This window comes from Ailuropoda melanoleuca, chromosome 12 (genome assembly GCF_002007445.2).
Source record: "Ailuropoda melanoleuca isolate Jingjing chromosome 12, ASM200744v2, whole genome shotgun sequence".
Classification (NCBI taxonomy): Eukaryota; Metazoa; Chordata; class Mammalia; order Carnivora; family Ursidae; genus Ailuropoda; species Ailuropoda melanoleuca.
The window spans coordinates 32,605,166-32,623,744 of NC_048229.1; the positions used below are offsets into that span (position 1 = coordinate 32,605,166).

Below are 18,579 nucleotides of genomic sequence, written 5' to 3' on the forward strand. Positions count from 1 at the left end.
CCCCTCTCTCGCTGGCTGTCTCTATCTCTGTCAAATAAATAAATAAATAAATAATCTTAAAAAAAAAAAAGAGAGAGACCTGTTCCATGTGGCGGAAGTACAGGGACGGGTGGCATTTATTAAGCGCTCATGGCATACCGGGCGTGAATGGTCCCATGAGCCTTAGATGGATTAACTCCTGTAATCCTCATGCGACCCTTTGAGGTAGGCGCTGTTTTGATCCCCCTCCTCATACAGATGAGGAAACTGAGGCACAGAGAGGAAGTCACTCGCCCAAGGTCCCTCGACTAGTGAGAGGAGAAGCTTGGATTCGAACCAGCTTTCAGTTTTCTCTGGAACGCCATGGAGGGCGTGGGGAATGGGTCACTGGGTAGGGCGCTGCCTTAACGCCCCTTCGGACCCTCCACCCCACGCCCCCTGCAGGTGAAGCTGTGTGACTTCGGCTTCGCGCGCATCATCGGCGAGAAGTCGTTCCGGCGCTCGGTGGTGGGCACCCCTGCCTACCTGGCGCCCGAGGTGCTGCTCAACCAGGGCTACAACCGCTCGCTGGACATGTGGTCGGTGGGAGTGATCATGTACGTCAGCCTCAGTGGCACGTTCCCCTTCAACGAGGACGAGGACATCAAAGACCAGATCCAGAACGCCGCCTTCATGTACCCAGCCTGCCCCTGGAGCCGCATCTCCTCCGGAGGTGGGTGAAGGTGGGAGGGGGAGGAGTGGGCGGGGCCATAAGAGAGGTGGGCCCTAAACGTCCGGGCTATGGGGGTGGAGCCTCGTGGTGGGTGGGGCTACAGGGAGGGCGATCCTTTAAACGGCCAGGTACCTTGCACCTGGAAGCTTGGGGGAGGGACTCAGGGGTGTGTATGGAACTAGTCAGTTCTGGTTCCTAGTTCACAGGAAACGAAGTGCTCCAGAAAGCACTGAGAAACACACCCGGCCCTTTGGGGGCTGAGCGAGGTTTGGCCTGACTAAGGCGGGACCAGGAGAGGGACTACTGGACCTGAGGAAGCCATATAGCTGGAGTGGCTAAGAGGAGGGGCGGATCCTTCCTCGCCAGGCATTGGCTGGGACCTGGAGTCTTTGGGGTTACGACCCCGAAAGGCTTAGCCTTGCAAAAGCAGTGGCGCTGGAGGGCAGGGTTGAGGAACTAGGGCTGGGCTAATTTGATGGGTGCTGGGCAGACTTGGGCCTGGGGCCAGGGGGCAGGTCCGGTGATGAAGGGGCCTGGTTTAGGAGCGTGGGGAGAGGAAGGGCCAGGTCATGGAGGGTTTCTGAAGCTGTCTGGAAAGACCCATTCTGAGACCAAAATCACTTGAACCTTGGGAGCTGGTGTGAGTGGGGGGAAGCTTAAGGGTAGGGTGCAAGGAGAGGGGAGCCAGGCCCGAGGTGGACACTGGGATCCAGGGGCTTTGGTGTTGTGGCCGGGTAGTGGCACTGGGGCTTGTGACTTGGGCCTCAGACAGCTCCCTCCGGAGGCCTATAACTGTGGGGCCCCAACAAATTTGGAGGTGGACCTACAGGGGCTGAGATACTGGGGCATGTTAGGAAGCTGTAAGATCAAGGGGCAGGCCGTGGAGCAGGAGAGCTCAGGAAGACAGACAGAGGATGGGAGGGAGGTTAGGAAGATAATAACTATTCGCAACAGTTTATTCAACAGGCATGTTGAGTTCCTCTTGTGGGCCCAGTCCTGACTGTCCTAGGTTCTGGGAATACTGGGATGAATTGGAGAGAAGGGGCCTTGCGGGGAGAAGGTTGTCGAGGAGGGAAGGGCCCTGGAGGGATATGGCCTCATGGAGCAGGCAGGGGGTGTGTGTGACATGGGGGTTAGTGCAGGAAAGGTGGCAGCGGTGGGCCTGAGAAAGGTAAGCACTAAGTGATAAGAATGGATTCGTTAGTACTGGAGTAATACCGGAGGTCCCCAGCGGTGTCTTTTGGGACCTGCCCAGAGGTCTCCGTAAAAGTGCATCAGGTGTGCGAGAGTGAATCTGGTGTGGACGGACCTGTGTGAGGGAGGCCGTGTGGACAAAGCCTATACTCAGAGGGGTTCACACAGTGAGGCCTTGTTCTTCCAAGCTTCTGATCAAGAAGACAGCCTCTGATGAGTGCCGGCTTGTCTTGAATGCCTGACACTCGCTAATTCTCCTTTTTCTAAAGAACAGGCCTATCTCTGAGCCTCTGCAGGAAGCCACTGACTAACTACTGTCTAATAACGTTTTATTTTCATTTTGTTTTTGTGGACATGGCAAGTGATCTTTGGATTTTCATTGACCGGGGTGATATTTCCATTATAAATAAATTCATTTTCCCCTTAAATTTTTCAAGGAGAAAATGAGTTTTTAAAAAGTGAAGTGATCTAAAGCCACATGTTCTCGATTTTTGCTTTGATCAAATACTGACGTGGCTCAAATTTTTAAATATACAGAAGGGTCTACAGTGAAAATCCTCTCTTACTCCTTTGTCATTTTTCCCAAAGGCGTTGGCTATTACAAGTCTTTTAAATGTGTACAAGCAAATATTTGTACATATGTTCTTTTATTTCCCCCTTTTACACAGGTGGCAGTGTTCTATACATGCTGCCTTTCAATTTGCATTGTCCTCTTCACAATATATCTTGGACAAATGGTTTGACTTCAAAAAATCTATTTTTAAATATTTTATTTTCGAGATACAGTGTGCGTGAGCAGGGGGAGGGGCAGAGGGAGAGAGAGAATCTCAAGCAGACTCCGAGCTGAGCGCAGAGCCCCATGTAGGGCTCGATCCCATGACCCTGAGATCATGACCTGAGCCGAAATCAAGAGTCGGTCGCCCAACTGACTGAGCCACCCAGGCACCCCTGGCTTAAAGAAAAATATTAAGTGAAGAATAGAACCGGTGTACCTGTGTGTACCTCTGTATGACAAAACTTACGGGGGTGACAGAGGAATGGGGAAACTGAGGGAGAGGCTTGGTGAAGATATGTAGGAGCTAGTGTGTGTGCGACGTCGGGGGAGGGGTGGGCAAAATGGTAATTTAATGAGGGAATGGGCGGGTGAGCGACTGGTGCAGGTGAGGCTTCCAAGCCACCTGGGCCAGGGCAGAAGGCCGTGATGGTAGCAGGTCGTCTGGAGTGGCCTGTTGGAGGAGGGGCGGCCCCCACCGCGCAGGGCTTGAACTGTCTGTCTCCTTCCCGCGCAGCCATTGACCTCATCAACAACCTGCTGCAGGTGAAGATGCGCAAGCGCTACAGCGTGGACAAGTCTCTCAGCCACCCTTGGTTACAGGTGATGCAGGGGGCGGGGCTTGAGAGCAAAGGGGGAGGGAGGTCTCATTGGCTGGGTTGGAGGAAGGGGTGGAACCCGATGGCTTATTGGCTGTGTGGGTGGTGAAGGTTGCAGGTACATTTTCCGTGGATCCGGAGCATGGCTGAGCCTCCTATTGGGTGGGCTGTAAGGAGGAGGCGGAGCTAAATTTCTATTGGCTGGGCAGGTTGCGAAGGGTGTGGCTTCACCTTCATTGATCCCGGGCTTGTCACTGGCAGGGCAGATAATGTGCGGGCGCTGCTCAGCCGCTCTGGGCCGTGCTCTGTGCAAGCTAACCCTTGTTCTCCCGGGCCCAGGAGTACCAGACGTGGCTGGACCTCCGAGAGCTGGAGGGGAAGATGGGCGAGCGGTACATCACGCACGAGAGTGACGACGCGCGCTGGGAGCAGTTTGTGGCAGAGCACCCTCTGCCCGGGCCTGGGCTGCCCGCCGATGGGGACTTCGGTGGGGCCCTCCCGCCGCAGGACCACGAGATGCAGGGGCTGGCCGAGCGCATCAGCGTCCTCTGAGGCCCCGTGCTCCCACCGTGGCTGCTCCGTGATGCTGTCCTCCGGTCCCCGGAGAGCGCCCCTCCGCACCATCTCAGCGAGGAACTGTTCTAAACAGAAGCGGCTTCCTGCCCAAAATGGATGGGACACACCCCGGGAGAGGAGCGTGGCGGGGGTCAGTGGCGGGTCAGGGGTAGTTATTTCCAACCTGAATTCCCCAGCAATTAAAATGAACTCATCGCTGGCCCCATGGCCCCGGTCTCTGGCCACACCTCACTCTATCATGAGTCTGTTGTTCACCAAGATGGAGTTCACCTGGAAAGAGGACTGTCTGAGAAGGCGGTGGGAGGGAGGGGGGATGAGGGGAGAGGGGGCTGAAGGTGGAGGAGTTTTGGAAGGAGGACTAACGGGGGTGGGAAGTCTGGAGGGAGGACTGCCAGGAGGGAGGACTAGAAGGGGGAAGATACAAAGGGTAGCGTGAGGACAGGGAAGAGGAAAGCACGAAGAGTTCTACATGGAAGGAGTGTGCAGGGAGGGGAACACGGATGCAGGAGCGTCCCTGGAGGGATGGAGGGTTTAGAACAAAGTAATCCCATGGCTTGTTTGATCCACTTTTTTGGTCAGTGGTGTTACTACTAATCACAGTCACTAATAACGACAATGCTGTTAGCACAAGTCTGGTCCTTTAGAAACCTGATCCACGATATTTAGTTTTTGTTTTCTTTTGTTTTTTAGTATCTTCTTTTAAATCGTGCTGACTTCCCTACACGCCAGATGTGCTCATTCACTGGTTCATCCATTTGTCACACTGGGTGCTGGGTGATGCTGGGGACACGGTGGTGACTGAGACAGCAGGCCTTACCCTCAGGGGGTTCACCATCCCGTGGAGAGACAGACTTGTCTGGGGACCTCGATGACCCAGAGTGGGCATGGCTGGGATGGGGGAGTCCAGGAGGGTGGGGCAGCCTTGAGCGAGCCTGAGGGGTGGAAGGTGGGTCTTTCGAGCAGATTTCTCAAGCTTCATCTTGGTCCTGAGGAAGGCAGAGGGAATCATCTCTCCATCTTTGACCCCTGCCCTCTCGTTCCTCAGCTCCTCATTGTCACCCAGACTTTTGACCCTACAGCTGAGGGCAAGTGATTGGAGCATGCGTCTAAACAAGTTCTCTCTAAACACTCAGACTTGCATGCCACAAAGACTTTCCCAACCCCGGAAAAACAGGCTAGTCCTGGGAGCTTCCTCTCTGAGGCTTCCCGGTGTATGTCCGCCGTCCCTCTGCTGCTTCGCTCCACAGCTACAGCTCTTTGATTTAAAGAAGCTCAGAGCGGACGCCTGGGTGGCTCAGTTGGTTAAGCGTCAGCCTTCAGCTCAGGTCATGATCTCAGGATCCTGGGATCGAGCCCTGCATCGGGTTCCCCACTCAGTGGGGAGTCTGCTTCTCCCTCTCCTTCGGTGCTTTCTCTCTCTCTCTTTCTCTTACACTTGCTCTCTCTCAAGTAAATAAATAAAATATTAAAAAAAAAAAAAAAGCTCAGGAGAACCTCAGTCAATGAGGATCTCCAAATGAACAAGAATGCCTTTGAGGCATAATTCGAGCTAATAACACTGGGAAATATTGGAGTCTCTTGGACTGCATCCTGAATGCCTCTCCTTCTCAAACTGTCTCAAACTGATTGGTTTTAGGCGATGCCTATCCCAGGGGGTAGACAACAGAAAGACAACTCCATCTCCTGTGATGGAACCAAGCTAGGAAACGCTCAGGCCCAATGCTGAACAATCACACTGCTTCTGTCTTGGCTACCAGTTTTGTTAATACCCTGAGACCAGAAATGAGAGATATGATCATAGACATAATTTTAGGGGCGTCTGGCTGGCTCAGTCGGAAGAGCGGGCGACTCTTGATCTTCGGGTCATGAGTTTGAGCCCCATGGTGGGTATAGAGATAACTTAAATAAATAAATAAATAAATAAATAAATAAATAAATAAATAAAAACTTAAAAAAAAAAATAGGGCACCTAAGTGGCTCAGTCGCTTAAGTGTCTGCCTTCAACTCAGGTCATGATCCTAGGGTCCGGGGATTGAGTTCCCCCCAATCGGGCTCCCTGCTCAGCGGGGAGTCTGCTTCTCCCTCCGCCCCTCCACCCCCACTCGTGCTGTCTCTCTCTCTCTCTTTCTCTCGATCTCTCTCGCAAATATAAATAAAGTCTTCAAAAAAATAAAAGAATTTTTAAAACCCCATAATGTCAGCTGGGAAAATGCCTTGACTGCAGAATTCCATGAGGCAGTGCAACATCACGAGGATGCCATGGCGATCAAATCAAAGCCACATAATGTCACTTAAGGCCCCACCACTCAAACAATTAGAGATGAAAAACCCATCCTATCAGGGCCATCAGATACCACCAACCCTGATCTTGACAGAGGGCACTTGTAGGGACTATAGAGAAAAGGAACACTAAATTCGAGGGGTAAGATTTCCTCTCCCCAAGGATTCCCTCTTGGCAGGCATTCTGCTCTGTGCCTATAAATAACCCTCAAGCCACAGGGGAAATGACTATCTCCATTAGTGGGTATCCTACCCCATTTTAGACACAGGGGCCACGCCCTCCCCATAAATATCTCCCAGTTCCCCCTCCCCCTCCCTCAGTACACAGCAAGGATTATGATGAATCCCACAGTTTGCCACATGTTTACGCTTGTTGATGGGACTCTGTGACTCATTAAGCCCCCTGACTACCCAGCATGGTTTATACCCAAACTACTCCAAAAAATCTTTCGGGAAGAGATATTCTTTCAATTCGGAACATCAAGATTTCATGTTCACAAGAGAGCCTATGTCTCGAAGTCCCAGACTGCTCCTATCCATCTCAGCCTGCTACCCTTCTTACTCCCCTGCCCCCCAAAACCCCCATGAACCTCTCCCTCAAGCCCACCTATTCAGGACACACTGCCCTGCATTCTGATTCTTTTCTTTTTTTAAGATTTTATTTATATATTTGACAGAGAGAGAGACACAGTGAGAGAGGGAACACAAGCAGGGGGAGTGGGAGAGGGAGAAGCAGGCTCCCAGTGGAGCAGGGAGCCCAATGCGGGGCTCGATCCCAGGACCCTAGGATCACGCCCTGGGCAGAAGGCAGATGCTTAACGGCTGAGCCACCCAGGCGCCCCCTGCCTTCTGATTCTCTTCGGGCCTCAGCAACATAGGGTGCATCTTGGAGGGTGAACCTCTCTCAGCGTGGAAGTAGAACCCTCATGCCCTTCCTGAAACTGACTTCACCTGCCTCCACCCGTTCCCTCGGGGTCTTCTAATCCCGGCTCCCCGGCCCCTGCAGCGCTCCCACCTCGTCCGTCTGGAACCCCGTTGTTACATGGGGATATAGCTAGTCCAAGACCTGTACACCATAAATAAAATAGTCAAACCTAGGTTCCCGCGAGTTTCCACTCCAAACACTGTCCTGGCCTCTCTATACCTTCCAGCACCCCCCTCCCCCACTTTCCTGTATTAACACCTCCGCTACACATTCTTTCATATCCCTCTACGTCTGATTCACAATCTTTTCATTTTCACCTGGGAAAGTCAACAATACACAGGGACGGGGGTGCCTCAAGAGTTCACTGAAGCTCCTCCTTACTTTTCTGGGACTCTGAATGCTAATTTGCGGGATGTGGTTTTCCCTTGCAATACCCCTCGAATCCAAAATGGGGATGATCCCTCACTCAGCTCACGCAGACACTCAATACCTACCCCAAGCCCTCGCTCACAGGGACACAAGGGATCTAGGGAAGGGTGACAGCCTCGTGAGGCACGAGCACCCTATCTAGGACATGACTTCGCATCCGAAGCAAACCTCACCCACGGAGTGAATTTATCCCGTCGTTAATTTCACCTTCACCCAAGATTAGACGCAACTCCAGTGTTTTCTGGGCCTGTTATGGGTTGAATTGTGTGTCCCCCCCCCCCCGCCAAAAAAAAGGGATGTTGAAATCCTATGCCCCAGGACTCAGAATGTAACCTGATTTGGATACAGGATGGATTGAGCACCATCCCCTCAAAGACCCCTCCCAACTCACCACCTGATTGTCCCAGCAAGACTCTGCCCATCCCTAGCCTCTGTGAGTCAGGATTTACGTTCTCCTTCCACAACTCCCCTAATGGCCCCTTCAGGGGACTCAGTCTCCGGAAGCTTTTATGTGGTAAATGACACGGTAACAGCCCTAATGGCAGGCATCACCTCCTCACTGAACTCACCCAGATTTCCCAGCTATCAAAATATTGCCGATCCCAAGTCAACCGGTGCCGCTCATAACTTCTCTTGGTATCAGTGGCATCACCCGTCTTGTGACTCATTTCATGGTCCCGGTCCCATCCCTGCATCTTCTCCTTGGTTTTCCACCTTTTTCCCTCTGAGATTTTCTTTATTTATTTGAGAGAGAGAGAGAAAGAGAGAGAGAGAGAAGAGAAGCAGACTCTCTGTTGAGCAGATGGTCCGATGTGGGACTCGATCCCAGGACCCCGGGATCATGACCTGAGCTGAAGGCAGATACTTAACCGACTGAGCCACTCAGTTGTCTCTGGTTTTCCACCTTTAATCAACATTTTTAAAAAACACCAAAAAAAAAAAAAACAAAACAAAACCCCAAACCCCCCAAACCCACCCACATTTACCTTCTGACCCCTCACATAAATAAGACAATTATTTCCATGAGTCTTGAGATTGCCCCTAATGATGTATATTTTATGTGTAAAGATTTTGCAGACTGATATCTACCTACCAGAAGTTGGACTGGCCTCTATTATCTTGCCAATCCTGTACGTCCTTTTCAGAGTTTTGATTCCCCTTCACTCTATCGATGTCTAAACTTCACTCTTTCTTCTCTCAAACCCCCACTGAATTCCCCCACAAACATAAGAGAACTGCCACATCCTGTGAAGGCTGAAAGTCGCCCCGCAGAGGCATGATCCAGGATGACCGTGACCCCCTCTTTCATTAGCATCCAAAGGAGGCTTGGAACAAGAAGCCAAATGCTCAGCAGTAAGCTCCGAGGATTTGATGCAGCCTCCAACCGTGTTTGGGCAACTTTTGTACCCAGGTTAGGGACTTCCAAGGGAAGGACTGTGTGCAATGGTTGGAAACTTCTGCTGCACGTTCATTTCCAGGGACTCCTCAGACCTCATCGTCATCAGTAAGGACATCAAGAGGCCACTGAGAAAATCTGTAGACTTGCAACCACTGATCTGCCTCCCTCCACGAAGGATCTCTCTGTACCCCCTTCTGGGAACCCTCACAAACTCACCGCCCTCGGGCCTCCAATCTTGGTGTTACTCCCTTGTTCAGCCACTAATAATTCTCTTTTTATTTATCTTCCTAGGAATACCCATCTGCGAATGCCCCGTGACCAAAACCTAAATCCATTCCAGATCCAACATTTTACACAAGCAATGGTTCAACTGGCTTTGCACAAACAGCAGAGATGAAAAACCAACCCTGACACCACCCCAGACACTAACTACTAAGAAAACCTCGTTTGAGAGCAAGACCCTCAGATCTACCTATCACGAATCGCGATCATCTCCCCACTGTTGGAAAATGAAGGCTATTTAAGGTCAGTCCAGGTCTGTCTTAAGCAAGAAGGGGAGTGAATATAGTTTGTCTCTACTAAAGTCCAGGCTCATTTTTCTCCTTGGGATTACTTTTTACTTATTTATCAGACCCTTTTGTGGCTCTTTCTACATGGAAGGCACTGGACAAATATCTCGCTCAGTCCTCAGAATGCCTGGATAAGGTAGACAGTATTATGACCTCCATCATACAGATAAGGACACTGAGGCACAGAAGTTAAGCAAGTTTCCCAAGGTCACAGAGCTAGAAAGTGGCAGGGCTGGGGGTCACACACACACACACACACCCCCGGCAGTCTGGTTCCAGAGTCTTAGTTCTCAATGGCTATCACTGCCGCTCTAGCTTACGACCAGATGTCTCCTGGGGCCATAAAAGAGGGGGTCATAAAAGAGGGAAGTTCTCACACGATCTTCTGGGGCCTGACTTTTAGGGACTCAAGGTCTTTCTGAGAAATGGGTATGAATATTGGAGCTAGATCTTGAAGGTTGTAGGGACGCACACTCGGCGTAGTGACACGGGCTGGCCGCCTGAGGGGGCGCCAGTCCGGTTCGCGGAGCCTGGGAAGCCAGAAAGGAACCTTGGAAACGAAAGTCGGGCTCAGACTCTTAGGACCACAGAACGTTGAGAACAGAGCATCTTAGAATGCTGAGAACAAAGCCTCTTAGAACGTCGAACAAAGGCTCCTGGAATCGTAGAATGGTGAACGCAATGCCCCACACGATCTGGGAGACAAAAGACGCTTAGATTCTGTTCTGGTCGAATCACAGAATCTTCCACCCAGGCTGGTCTTACAATTCCAGAATTTGGTATATAACCGACCTGACTCTGAGAAGCAAGACTGGCTACATAATTTGTGAAGCCTGGCGCAAAATGAAAATGCGAGACCCCTTGTTCAAAAAATAAGAATTTCAAAACCGTAACAGCCAATATTAAACCAAGCGCGGGGCCCTCCTAAGCTGGTCACACGCTCGTGAAGCCGGTCCCGCTTAGAAACATTATTTTATGGAAGGCTGTCGGTCTAGGCTGGCCTCTAGTTTTACACCTGAGTGTCTGGGAAGGCTTCGTGGAAGAGGAGGCAAAATCAGGGCTCGACTCGATAACCCTTTCCGCCCCCTGCACAGCCTCAGCGGCTTACGGTTGCTAGGGGTGGGGGGAGAGGAACGGTTGCCAAACTGTCACGTGGACCCATTCTCTATTTATAGATCACCCCTTCCCCTTTCGCCGGACAGTCCAATGGTAGCCAGAGCTCGCCCGCAAGGGGGCGGAACCAGCTGCGGGACCGGGGAGGCACGGGCCAATGACATTGGAGCAAGGGCGGACTTGTTTCATTGTGACGCTGGGGGGGCGTGACTAGGGACCAGAGGCAGGCAAGCGGTGGGGCGTGGCAAGGCCGCCCAGAATCAAAGCGAGTAGGAAGCTGCGAGCATGCGTCGCGTTGGGGGGCGCGGGTGCACCGCCGGGCATCTTCGTAAGGGAGGGTACCAGCCAATAGGCGGCGGTTACTCTGTCGCTGGGGGCGTGGCCATGCAGATAAGGCGCGGGTGGGCGGCCCAATGGGCGGGCGCCTATGCAGATGAGACGGTGACAGCCGGGCCAGCGGGCGGGCGGGCAGGCGGGCTGTTGGGGCGGGGAGGTGGGACCCGGAGAGGGGTGGCCGTGGGGCCCGGCCGGGCTGGGGTGGGGGGCCGCAGCCATGATCCGGGCCTTCTCGTTCCCGGTGAGCCCCGAGCGGGGCCGGCTGCGGGGCTGGCTGGAGGGCAGCCTGGCCGGGCTCTGCGAGTTGCACTGGCTCCGGGAGAGGCAGGAGTACCGCGTGCAGCAGGCGCTGCGGCTGGCCCAGCCCGGAATGGGGGGCGCCGAGGCCGAGGACGAGGAGGACGCCGATGAGGACGAAGATGCGGCGGCGGCGCGCCGGGCCGCAGCGGCCCTGGAGGAGCAGCTGGTGAGGGGCCGCCTGTCCGTCCATTCCTCCGCCCCCGTCTGTGTCTGTCTGTCTGTCTCGGTTGGATGCTCAGACACCCGTTCCGGTGGGGGAGGGGGAAAGGACAGGGGGTGGGGCTGGAGACCCAGGAGTATGGGCGGCGGGCGGGATCTGGCCTCCTCACCCCCAAACTGGGGAAGAGGGACCGCATCGCTTCCTCTGGAGCCTCGTGAAATGCACAGGCCCCTTCCTCAAAGAAAATTCTTATGGGCGCTAAGTATGTGTCAAGCCGGGGCCGAGAATTTGGCATGCGTTGTCTTCTTGCAGCTTGGGGGGCGAAGGGGGTGATAGTCCCCATTTTACAGAGCAAGAAGCTGAGGCTCAGAGATGGCAAGCGACTCACCCAAGGTCACACAGCCGGGGATCCAAACCTGCCCCCCTCTGGCCCCGCCACCAGGGCTCCATCTTCCCTAAGTCCCGGTGTGCTTGGAGATCTCTGGAGGGGGCGGGGTGGGGGGAGGGGATCCTCGGGCCTCCTGAGGGAGGGATCACTGCTGAGAGGAAGCTAGCAGTCCTTGAGGACCCCGCGGTGATCTTTACTCTGCGGTGACACTTTCCCTCCTTTCCTAGCTGGTCCCAGCTTTGATGAACCCAAGAAGAAGCAGGTCGAGGCAGCATGGGGGTCTGGCTTCTGAACTCCCTGAGTGCTCTGATGGTAGAAAATGAGGCAGAGGTCTCCAGAATGACTTCGAGAGCACCACCCCTCTCTCCTTCTCTGTCATTCTTTGATTCTCCCGACCTCTTCCTGGATTTCTCTCACTCTGTCTCCCTATTGCCACATCTCTGACTCTCAGCGTCTGTTTCTGTCTTTCTTAATCCTCTCCTCTCTGTGTCTATCTCCGTCTCCCTGGCCTTCTCTTGCTTTCTGCACCTCTCTCTCTTCCCGCCCCATGTCCCTGTCCCTATCTCTCTCTTCCCCTCCCCCCAGCCTGCCAGGCCCCAGACCCTGGCTCCCCTTGCAGATCCCATCCCCAAGCCTGTGTGTGGTCAGAGCTTCCCGTTTGGGGAAACCTGAGCCCGGGCGGCGGGGGAGGGGGCTCTCCCTGCTGCTGACCTCCACTGCCCCCTCCCCAGATGGGGAATGGGGAGGGGGACTGACGCCAGACTCCCGGGCTGTACGCATAGCCCCTCCCCCGACCGGGAGTGGGACCCTGCACATTCTTCTCTGGAAACAGAAACAGCTGTGGGAGGCCCCACCCCCTCCCAAAGTTAGAGACGCGTGTGGGGGCCTTCACCAGCTCCCCCCACCCCACCCCAAGCTGGCTGGGCTTGGGAAGGCACCTCCCACCCTACGTACGAGGAGAGGGAGAGAGCATGGGGATGGGCGAGCTGTGTCCTTCCTTCCTGTCCTTCAGTCTCCCCCCCCCCGCTGTCTGCCTCAGTCTCCCCTCTCTGCCCTTCAGCTTCCCCATCCCTGCCGCTGAGTCTCCCCCCTTCTCTGCCCCTCTGTCTACCCCGCCCCCCAGGAGGTGGTAGTGGAGAGGCCTCTTCCCCCCACACTCTCCAGGCAAAGCTCCGTCCCAGCGTCAGGGAGGAGGCGGTGGCAGGCAGCGGGAGGAAGGCAGCGGTGGGGAGGGAGGTACAGAGAAGCGCTAAATATAAACCCCTCTGCGGTTGGGGGTTCCTGGGTCCTTCAGAAGAGGGTGTGGGTACCTCCTCTGATCTCTGAGCCTCTGTCTCATGCCGCTAACCCCTCCCGCCCTGCACCCCCCCCACCAAGGAATTCACAACCTTTGAAGCAGGAAAGGTGGAAGCCAGACTTGATTCGTTTCTAATAAGAGTGGTGGGGACGCAGGTAAAGACCAGGGTTATCTCAGAGAAAAGAGGTGAGAATCCTGGATGTGGGTAGGAGTTCCATCGCAGCAAGAAGAACTTAAGCTAGACTTGCAGAAGGACTTCCAAATAGCGATAAAGGGAATTGGACACAGACTAGGGGCATATAAGCCGCGGGGAACCAAGGTCTGGAAAAGTTTGGGCCAAGGGGTCTCCAGGGGTCCTAACCATATGCATGTTAAACCTGCCTGGACCGGACAGCCACAGGCCCCCGGGAGGAAGGGCTTGCAAAAAAGGGGGGGGGATGAGGGGCATTGTGGGTACACAGGGAGCAGGATTCAGACCAAGGTCCTTCTGGTCTTTTGAAGAGTCATCGCTTTGCACCTGGAAGGGAGGGGGTCAAGCTTACAAACGATGGGAGTGTGTAGACTTGGGGTGGTGTTGCAGGGCCCAGACATGGGGGAAGAGGAGATCTCCCCTGTCTGTCCCCCTAACTCCTGCTCTTCCCTACAGAGCAAGAACTGAAATTAGACCTGCAGAACTTACCCCCCCTCCCAATCTATCCTTTTATATTATTTATTTTTTTAAAGATTTTTTTTTTAAATTTATTCGACAGAAAGACAGCCAGCGAGAGAGGGAACACAAGCAGGGGGAGTGGGAGAGGAAGAAGCAGGCTCATAGCGGAAGAGCCTGATGTGGGGCTTGATCCCATAACACCGGGATCACGCCCTGAGCCAAAGGCAGACGCTTAACCGCTGTGCCACCCAGGCGCCCCTTTTATATTTATTTTTAATTACACAAGTAAAACATGACTTTATATTTTCCTTGTTAGAAATTCATAGCTTTCGTGTAATAATGAAAGCTAGCATTTATTAAGAGCTTAAAAGAAACTGCTGTTTTAAGTCATATAATCCTTACAAAACCCTTTAAGGGAGGGAGTTCAATGATGCCATGTTCCAAATGAGGAAACCAGAGCCCAGAGAGGGGGAGTAAGCTGCTAAAGATCACACAGGGTCTCCTCCGAGATCACCACCACTGTCACTTTGGCGTGGGTCCCTCCAGACCTCTTACCGATGCATCTACTTGTAGGAAGAGCTTACATACCAAGAAACGTAGAGTTGTGCTTTGCTTCTTGCAAATGCCAGTCTCTTGGGTGAGGTCCCAGAGATAATGCCAGCAGTTCTCAAAGTGTGGCTGCTGGACTAAGCAGCGTCACCCCGGAACTTGTAAGCTATGCAGATTCTTGGGCTCCACCCTGGACTCAGAAGCTCTGGAGGGTGGGATCCAGGCCCTTTGGGTAAGTCTGACTCCCGCTCATACTCTGTACTTTCCTTTTTCTGCTCAATGCTGTATCTTAGTGGCGATTTTTTTTTTTTTAAAGATTTTATGTATTCATTTGAGAAAGAGAGAGAGTGAGCAAGAGAGAGCAGGGTGAGGCGTAGAGGGAGAAGCAGACTCCCCGCTGAGCAAGGAGCCCAATGCGGGGCTCGATCCTGAGACTCGGGGATCATGAGCTGAGCTGAAGGCAGATGCTTAGCCCACTGAACCCCCCAGGTGCCCCCTCTTAGTGATGATTCTGTGTCGAAATTGCCTCCTTCCGTTTTGACAGCTGTATAGTATTCTGCTATAGACATTCATTTTCATCACACATTTCCTGAGCCCCTGCTTGGGGCCAGGCACTGTGCTGTGCGCTGGGGGGTGGGGGTGGGGAAGGACACTGAAGTGAACAACGCAGGCAAAAATCTGCCTTCCAGGGATGACAGTTAGTGAGACAGACAATAACCCAGTGACAACCTGGTGGATCGTTGTGTTGAGCCAGGAGGTCATTACTGCTATGTTGCGGGAAGGGGAAAAAAGCAGGTCAACGGGTGCAAAATGACAGGGGAGCTATTTTGGAAAGAGGAGGGATCATGTAAGCAAAGATGTCAATGAAGCCGGGGAGGGAGCTGGGAAGAAATGCAGGGGGAACACATCCTTCCTGGGGTAGGAGCACTGCGAGGCATGTCCAGGAGCGTGGCTAGAGCAGAGGGGGCCATTAGTGGGGGACATGACCTGGGGTACGTGGCCGGTCTGCGACATTTTTTTAGCCACCCCTGTTGCGGCACAATTCGGCTGCTTTCCTGGGTTCTGCTCCAAGATGACGCCACCCTGAGCATCTCTGCACACCCAGGGCAGGAGCCCAACGTGGAATGATCTGTTGACTTTCCTCCCATAAACAGGCCCAGATGGGGGCTTCTGTTGGGGGGGGAGGGGTGAGGACGGGGCCCCGGAGAGCAGCCACAGGAGTAGGAAGCTGGGGGAGGGGGGGCGTCTGCGGGGGAGCCAGCCAGTCTTTCTGCCCTAAATAGGCAGGGCTGGGCGCCTGGCCTCCCGGCTCCTCCCCCCTCCTTCCCTCCCTCCCGCCGTCCAGACAAGCTGCTTTTGTCTGAGGGTCAACCGTCTGCCCAGGGCTGCTGCCACCTCTGGCCTCACCCAGACCCCAGTGAGACTCTTCCTGGATCCGGCCCTGTTCTTCCAAAATAGGGTTAGGTCCCAGTGTCTCGGAGGCCCTGTCTGTGTTGTGTTAGCCCCTAGCCCCGTCCCTGGTCACTGCCGCTCCCCTAAAAGGGTTTTCACCTTCATTTCTTCTCACCTGATAAGAATGGTCATTTCCTGGGGCGCCTGGGTGGCACAGCGGTTGGGCGTCTGCCTTCGGCTCAGGGCGTGATCCCAGCGTTCTGGGATCGACCCACGTCAGGCTCTTCTGCTGTGAGCCTGCTTCTTCCTCTCCCACTCCGCCTTGCTTGTGTTCCCTCTCTCGCTGGCTGTCTCTATCTCTGTCAAATAAATAAATAAGATCTTTAAAAAAAAAAAAAAAAAGAATGGTCATTTCCTGCAGCAAGAAGGATCCAGGATAGACTCAACCGAACTTTCTCATGGGGATGAGGAGCCAGCGTGGGCAGACACTGGAGGCTTCTGGGTGGGAATGAAGCAAGGGCAGGAGGAAGATGTGGTTCCCTGGGGCAAGGGAACCTGCTGGGGCTTGCTATTGTAGTACCACTACAGGCTAGACTCACAGAAGGACTTTCCAGTAGGCAAGGGGAGGGGGTTCTTCCTGAGGGAAGGAGCAAAGGCTTATATGAGTTGTGGTCAGCCTGTTTTATCCATACGAGGGAAAGAATTGGTCTGCAGCAAGAAGGACTTAAGGAAGACTTGCAAAAGGACTTTCTGCTCATGATAAGGGGCAGTGGGGGAAGATGGGAGCATCTGAGAAGAGAAGGTCAAGGACTGGGAAGAGGTGGACCAATGGCTAAGGGATCTACAAGGCTCTGGATACCAACTTTTAGCAGCGAACTGCCCTTACAGTGAGACCGTCTGAACTGAGACTCAAAGAGGGACGTTCTGATAGGGGTTAAGGGGCCATGAGCACAAATGGAGGGCACACCTGACAGAGAGGGGGCAAGGGACGGGGCCTTCTGAAGCTTATCCCACCTAAGAAAGGATGATGTCGCTGCAGCAGGAAGGACTCGAGTTAGACAGTCGGAAGGACTTCTAATGGGATGGAGGGACAGAGATCTTGAGGGGCATCCTGGGACTTGGGCACTGCTTTCACACTTTTGAAATCAGAGCCTCATTGTCAAAGTGAAACTCTGCCGATGGCGGGGAGATGTGGGGGGACCAGGCGGATTGGGGGCGTACTGACCATTCTGCTCTCCTCACGCCCTCAGGAGGCCTTGCCCGGGCTCATCTGGGACCTGGGCCAGCAGCTGGGAGACCTGAGCCTGGAGTCTGGGGGCCTGGAACAGGAGAGCGGGCGCAGCTCAGGTGAGCGGTAGGGAGCAGGGTCTGCCTGGGCCACCCCCATCGTTCCTACTGCCCCCTACCGTGCAGGTTTCCCTGTCTCCGCCTCTTGGTCTCTTCCTTTCCCCATCCCTGGTTGCCCTATCCAGGCCCCTGATTGTATCTTCTCGTCTCCCTGGAATCCAGGCTTCTATGAAGACCCCAGCTCCACGGGAGGTCCAGACTCACCACCCTCTACCTTCTGTGGGGACAGTGGCTTCTCTGGATCTGGCTCCTATGGACGCCTGGGTCCCTCGGAACCCCGGGGCATCTATGCCAGCGAGAGGCCCAAGTCCCTAGGTAAGGTGGGTGGGATTGGGGCCCTGAGAACCAGGGAATGGGCAGTAAGAGAATGGTTTTGAGCACAAGCTTCTCAGTCACGCTGACCTGGATTCAAACCCTGGCTGTGACATTCCCTCTTCATGTAATTTTGAGCATGTTGCCTCTTTCGGGGCCTCTGTTTGTCCACCTGTTAAAATGGGATTAATAACAGCACCTACCTCGTAGGGAAGTTTTGTGTATTCAGTGAGCCTCGGCCCCCCTAACTGCCATTGGACTTGGCACTTGGTAGCCAATCGTAAACAGCAACTGTTGTTGTTCCTTTATACAAGTAAGTTTCTGAGCCCCTACTATGTGCCAGCCTAGCTCTGTTTTAGTGGTGAGGGATGCGACAGTGAAAAAAAAAATCCCTGTCCTCATAAAGGTGACTTTCCAGTGGGAGAAACAGATAATATACAAGATAAATAAGATATCGACATAGAGGATGAGAAGAAAGTTAGGGAAGGGGGTTAGGAAGGACAATCCCTTTTGAGTTGAGAGGAAGTTGCAATTTTAGAAGACATGGCTAGGGAGGGTGTCACTGAGACATTTGAGTGGCGCCCCGAAGTAAGTGATGGGAGTGAGCCAAGGAGATATCCTCAGGGAACAGTGTCCCAGGTAGCGGGAACAGCAAGTGCAAAGGCCCTGAGGCTGGAACGTGACTGGCGTGTGCTTCCAGGAGGTCAGTGGAGCTGGAGACCTAGAATTATAGAAGAGAGGGGTTGGAGATGGAGGTCAGAGGGGCAGAGGCAGGACACGGTCTTGTGAAGATTTTGTTACAAACCTGGGATGAGGGGAAGGGTGAGGGCAGGGTTTTTGACGACAGTGGACAAGGACGGGGTAGGCAACTAGCCCCTCCTAGGCTCACTGAGCAACGGCTTCGAGAGTCCCTCCACTCTCTTCCTTTTTCTTTCTTTCTTTCTTTCTTTTTTTTCTTTCCTTTTTTTCTTTTTGCCTCCCTCCCTAGGAGACGCCAGTCCCAGCGCTCCAGAGGCGGTGAGCGCTCGGGTAGCCGTGCCGCGATCATACTCGGCGCCCTACCCGACGGGCGCGGGCTCTGCGGGCCCGGAGGCCTGCTCCTCCGCGGAGCGGCGGGCCCGCGCCGGGCCCTTCCTGTCGCCCAGTCCCCTGCATGCCGTGGCGCTGCGCAGCCCGCGGCCCTGCAGCAGGCCTCCAGCAGACTCGCCCGACGCCTCGGGCGCGGGGCGACCCCTGGACGGCTACATCTCGGCGCTCCTGCGCAGGCGCCGCCGCCGGGGGGCGGGCCACCCGGACCAGTCC

The 18,579-nt window shown here is 54.1% G+C and overlaps 2 protein-coding genes across 2 annotated transcripts in view; both read left to right on the forward strand.

The window, feature by feature from the left end:
- The window catches only part of PRKD2 (protein kinase D2), a 35,187-nt gene extending 31,129 nt beyond the window's left edge, over nucleotides 1-4,058 (forward strand). Inside the window, exons 17-19 of the mRNA XM_034638992.1 lie at nucleotides 424-691; nucleotides 3,175-3,260; nucleotides 3,596-4,058. Coding sequence (XP_034494883.1) covers nucleotides 424-691; nucleotides 3,175-3,260; nucleotides 3,596-3,808 — 567 coding nt within the window. The 3' untranslated portion in view covers nucleotides 3,809-4,058. The remainder of the gene's footprint in view (nucleotides 1-423; nucleotides 692-3,174; nucleotides 3,261-3,595) is intronic.
- A 6,942-nt stretch (nucleotides 4,059-11,000) lies between these two features.
- The window catches only part of DACT3 (dishevelled binding antagonist of beta catenin 3), a 15,068-nt gene continuing 7,489 nt past the window's right edge, over nucleotides 11,001-18,579 (forward strand). The window contains exons 1-4 of the mRNA XM_034638993.1: nucleotides 11,001-11,349; nucleotides 16,869-16,965; nucleotides 17,128-17,280; nucleotides 18,266-18,575. Coding sequence (XP_034494884.1) covers nucleotides 11,101-11,349; nucleotides 16,869-16,965; nucleotides 17,128-17,280; nucleotides 18,266-18,575 — 809 coding nt within the window. The 5' untranslated portion in view covers nucleotides 11,001-11,100. The remainder of the gene's footprint in view (nucleotides 11,350-16,868; nucleotides 16,966-17,127; nucleotides 17,281-18,265; nucleotides 18,576-18,579) is intronic.